Source organism: Athene noctua, chromosome 22 (genome assembly GCF_965140245.1).
Source record: "Athene noctua chromosome 22, bAthNoc1.hap1.1, whole genome shotgun sequence".
Lineage (NCBI taxonomy): Eukaryota > Metazoa > Chordata > Aves > Strigiformes > Strigidae > Athene > Athene noctua.
Genome location: NC_134058.1, coordinates 5,062,546 through 5,067,499, shown reverse-complemented (window position 1 = coordinate 5,067,499; position 4,954 = coordinate 5,062,546). Strand labels below are relative to the sequence as shown.

General features: G+C 38.3%; 1 protein-coding gene across 1 annotated transcript; it reads right to left on the bottom strand.

Annotated features, from left to right (window-relative positions):
- Window positions 1-1,017: 1,017 nt before the first annotated feature.
- RBP7 (retinol binding protein 7) lies at window positions 1,018-4,587 on the bottom strand. Its single transcript, XM_074924897.1, has 4 exons — window positions 4,485-4,587; window positions 1,876-2,054; window positions 1,508-1,609; window positions 1,018-1,175 (listed from the first exon to the last, which is right to left on the bottom strand). The coding sequence occupies exons 1-4, from the start codon at window positions 4,555-4,557 to the stop codon at window positions 1,125-1,127; spliced, it is 405 nt and encodes a 134-aa protein (XP_074780998.1). The 5' UTR covers window positions 4,558-4,587; the 3' UTR covers window positions 1,018-1,124.
- Between the last annotated feature and the right edge of the window lie 367 nt (window positions 4,588-4,954).

Sequence of the window (4,954 nt, the reverse complement as noted above, 5' to 3'; positions counted from 1 at the left end):
ATACTAATTTTTTTTCTTCATATGTTGAAAACTAGTTTAAATTTACACAGACCTCTAGTAATTGTATGGGGGGGTTCAACCTAACAAAAAGCCCTTCACGCTTCAACAGATGTCTGCCTCTGGTGGTAGCTTTAAGAATTCTGAACTGACAAGAAGTATCAGAAAGATGGTGCTACTTATGTTTCACTGTGTGAGGGATTACTTTAGAATTCCTTTTTTCCAGAGAAAGTAATTAAATTGCTAAACTCCAACTAAATTTAATCAAGCTGTTTTCTCTTTCCACTAGTGATAAGATCCCTGCAATATTAGCGTTACCAACAATACGCAGCAACTTGTTTCACATGTAACCACCAAGCTGATCTAACTGCTTACATGTGTTGACACCAGGCAGAATAAAACCTGCTTCTTTATGCAACATTACACAAGGTCAGAAAGAAAAACCTTTAACCTGATTAAACAAGATGTATGCAAATAAATCTTTAACTAAAGAAGCACTGTTGTCACTCTGTGTATGTGCTGATAGACTCCATTTATTTTGCAGACTGGAATCTACATGTACTACTCAAACCTGTCTTCTTTGCTCTGGGATTTGATCACAGGCTGGTTTCTTCTGGTAAACTGAACTTAATTATTTTTGAGAACAAAGCAGCTATGGCCAATATAGGACCTTACGTTACACATTTAAGATACAAGCAAGTGGAGGTCACTAGTAGTCTACATCTTAAAGAGAAGCATTTTGAATAATAAATCTGTATCCTTTGTTGTTTGCTTCCTTTGTGGTTATCATCAATTCTCTACCGTCCTTCCCACTCTGCTTTGTTTGATGTTGGCATGCCGTTCTTCTTGTTTTGATTTAGACTGTTAGTTAAGTAAAGACCCAAGCCATATCACTTATGGTTTGGGTTGGGTTTTTTCCCCCTCCAAAACCACATTCAGAAGTCAGGTACTTAAGACTGGTTTGGTTTTGAGCATTTATTAGCAAAAAACAGATCTTTAACACTGGCAATGTCAGACCATTTAGGTTAATGGGTACAGGGACTCAGTCCATGCAGCCATCACTGGGCAGGCAGATGCATCGTCTCCCATATGTATCTGTCTCTCCATGTAGGAACCAGTACACATATTCAAGCTCTCTTGAAGACCTGTTTACATACTTGATTCTCACAACGAAGCTCCTACCAAAAAAAGGCAAAACAAAAGTATAGATTTATATAGTAATCAAATGAACTGCTTCTAAAAGTGAACCTAGATCCTTTGCCATGACTACTTACCACAACTCTGCTGCCATGCTGATAGGTTATGCTTAACATTCTGAATTTAACTATACAAGACAGTGAAACAGTGAAGTTGTTCCAGCTAAACCAAAATCAAAGCAGCATAGGCTCACTATGTACCACCCATTACAAATACTACAGAGCTAGAAGACAATTTGTGCACACCATGACCACACTATAGAACTTATTTTTGTCATATAGAGACAGAATTAGTAGAAATCTGAAGAATATACCAGGTGGAGGTCATCTCCTTCAAGCCAGTGAGTCCAGCCTCTGTTCTTCTTCTCACCGGTCTGGACACAGACAAGTTTATCATTTTCCCAGGTAACTATGCTCTGTGAAAGAGGAAAAAAAAGTGTTTCTGAATATCTTTGTGTCAGTTTTGCAGTATACTCTTAAAAAAATGTCCTTTTTTCCTGGATAAAAGGGGACCTAAATACTATTCCTGAGGGAAAGTGAAACTCATTGTCTGTAAGTCAGGCTCCTACCTCTATGTCGCATTACAAATAGTATTCTTGAAACAATTCCAGCTCAAGTAGCTGGATTCATCACAGCACCTTAATTTTGTCACAGCCTCTTGATTTTACGCACTCAGCCTTACCTTGCATTTTCTGTTATCCAGGCCTTTATTATCTTCTTCAAACTCTTCTCCAATTTTGAATTGAAGCAAATAATCTTTGAATGTGCTAGTAGTGTGGATATAAAATGAATCACCATCTTGTTTGATCACTTTTTGAGGCTTCAGCATTTTTGCTATCTTGCGTGTTGCAAAGTCAATACCTTGGACAGGAGGCAAAAAGGTCAGCGTTGTGTTTATCATCAGCCATTTTGACAACAAATTATTACTTCTAGAAGATTTCTTAGATAGTTTGACCTTACTGCTATGCAAGGTTTTGTTGGTGGTTTGGGTTTGGTTTTTTTAAAGCTGTATGTTACACAGACCCTGTCATGTTGTTGTACATTTTATTCTTTGGAAACCAGTTTACTCAATGGTTGCACAACTCCTATGCAAGATTTCTAGGACTTGAAGTCAGAAGATTCCTTTTAGGAGTTAGATAGAGTTGGTTTCCCTCACACAGAACCCTAAGCTTCATCTCAGACTTACTTACCCCCTACTCAGCTAGAGGGAATAGTTAATGCCTGTTCTCATCCTTTGTCAGAGGAAAGGCATTATGAATTAAGAAGGAATCTTTGCACCCTATACCTTAAATAGGTTAAAATGAAGGGTAGTCCTAAAATTAATTAGTTACTTGGGCTTGTTTTCAGGACATTCCACTCGCTGTTAGCACTTTTTAAGTGCAACTAGAAAACATCACATTTGTCAAAAGGTTTCCTGGTTACCTGTAATGGTCTGTCAGCTTTTACAAAATTCTGATGGTTTTAGTAATACTAAGCTTAAAGCAGTGCTTCTAGAGCTTTTTCTATTTCTCTAGTGAATACAAGTTTCTTTAGAGGAACCGGCCATCTATTTGACAGGCAACTGAATTACACTGCATCTCAATAGCAAGCCCAGAGTTAGGTTTTCAGGAAGGGGGATGGGTAAAATGGCGGGTTGTGAATTAATTAAGTTTAGTTGTTTTCATCACCTAGATTAAAACTATCATTTTATAGGACCACTAGAAGTTTCTCACTTCACACAGGCTGAGGTTGTGATCTCCCTGACAGGGTGTGTTCAGCTACCGTGTGTTGAACCATATGGCTCATTTTGCAGTCTGTGTTTGAAGCAGGACTTCATTACAGAAGTGCCAGAATCTGTCAGTCATGTTTTCACACGGTTACCAGTTTATTTTAGCATAGAGGGCTTGGAATTCAGTACTGGCAACAGCCATACCCATTAAGCCTTAACATGGTTATAAGAATATAGAAATACAAACTACATACAAATCTATTCTTTAGAGATAGGTATTAAATTGAAGGAAGGGCTAGGCTTGGAATGGCCATGGCCTCATCCCTAACCCTCTAGTTACTCAGCTGATCGGATATTAGCCTCCTCACTCTACATACCCTGGCAGAAAAGTTTCTCAGTCTAGCTCTACGGTATTGATTTCAGTCCATGTTTTGTTCAGTATACTGGCAACCAAGCAGGAGTAATTGAAGATAGGTTGTAAATCATCAACAAGATTCTTTGCCTTTTAAGTAAGTTCCCCCAATTACACACTGAAAACAAATTGCATTTTTCACAAGATTGGCTGTTATATTTCATTTTTTAAAGCTCTCTATTTAGCTGGATAATGTTTATTACCAAGGAGCAAACAGAAACTCTATTCCATTGGAAGACATTAATGCATTTGAAGTATATTACTTAATATTCAAACTGAGAAATAAATTCTCATTATGGGAGCCCCCTTTCTTTTTTTCTAATTGATAATACAGCAGGATTAGAAACAGACAATAGTTCTTTCCCTATGTTAAAGATACCAACTAGACAATTTAAGTAGGTCACCCAGCATAGATACAGCCAGAAAATTGATTTTATTCTAGTTGTGTATACAATAACCAACAAGGGACACTGCTGGTCATCAGTTTACACAAGTCAAAAAGGCAGAAAGGTGGGGGGTAGGTAGGGAGAAGAGAAGGCAGCACACGAGGTTGCCTGCTGTCACAGTCTGTAATGAGTCTTGTACAAGAAGGCTGATAAAGTACTGAGAACTTTCTTTAGTTCCCCATTGAAGCACTGTTAATCTTTCTCTCTAAAGATCTGAGCAAGGTAAGAGGTTACCTTCAAGCACTCCAGAAAAGGGACAGTTAGAGAGACTTATCAACAAGTCACAGTAATAAGAGAAGAATTTTGCAAGCTGTTTAAAGATAAACAACACTACCCTAAACAACTGCCTGGAAGTGGCAAATACCCAAGCACTTTTTTTGTTACTTAACATTTAATTAACCCTAGGCATAGATTCTGTAAGTTTGTGCTCAAAAGTAAGAGAAATTGAGTGGGCAGGACATCTTCCCTGTCTCTGATGAAAGTTGTACAAAAATTCTACTTTTAACAAGCATTAGGCTGAGAAATTCATGAAAGTTGCAATGACACTTGAGTGACAGGTTAAAATACAGTTAATGCTGTCTGTGAATAATCAAGAATCCTTCCATGGTATTTCAGAAGAAAAAAGCTTCAGCAATATCCAGGTTTTAGAAGAACTCAGACTCTTAAAATCCAGGAGGACCTTATAGGGTAAGGGAGGAAGGATAGAATCAGGTATTTTCACCTACCTAAGGCCACCATATAACCTTCAAAGTTGTCATTGCTGATAAGGTTCCAGGTTCCACTGAAATCCACAGGCATTGCCAGATGGGGGAAGGAAGACACAGTCAACTTCTGACCAAACAGCAAAAATGAAGTAGTTTCCCAGCCAGACCTTATATAAGGAAGACTGTGGGTGGGATTACATCCCAGAGCCTTTCTGACGGAGGGGAAGGGTACTATTGCTGAGCCTATAGGTGAGAGGGTATTTGTAGATCAGCCTCAGCTGCATTAGAGGGAAAAGTTCACAGTTTCTGAAATCTTTGTGTGGAGCAAATGTTAATAGCCCAAGAGTCACAATGCAAACCAAAAACTGGTTTAAACTGTTTGTGTCCATCTTGTATACTTTAAAGGGAATCATGGACAGATTTTGTCATTATTAAAGTTCGCTGCGTGCATATTAGATCTGTGGCTTTGTGATCTGAAATCTACCTATTTG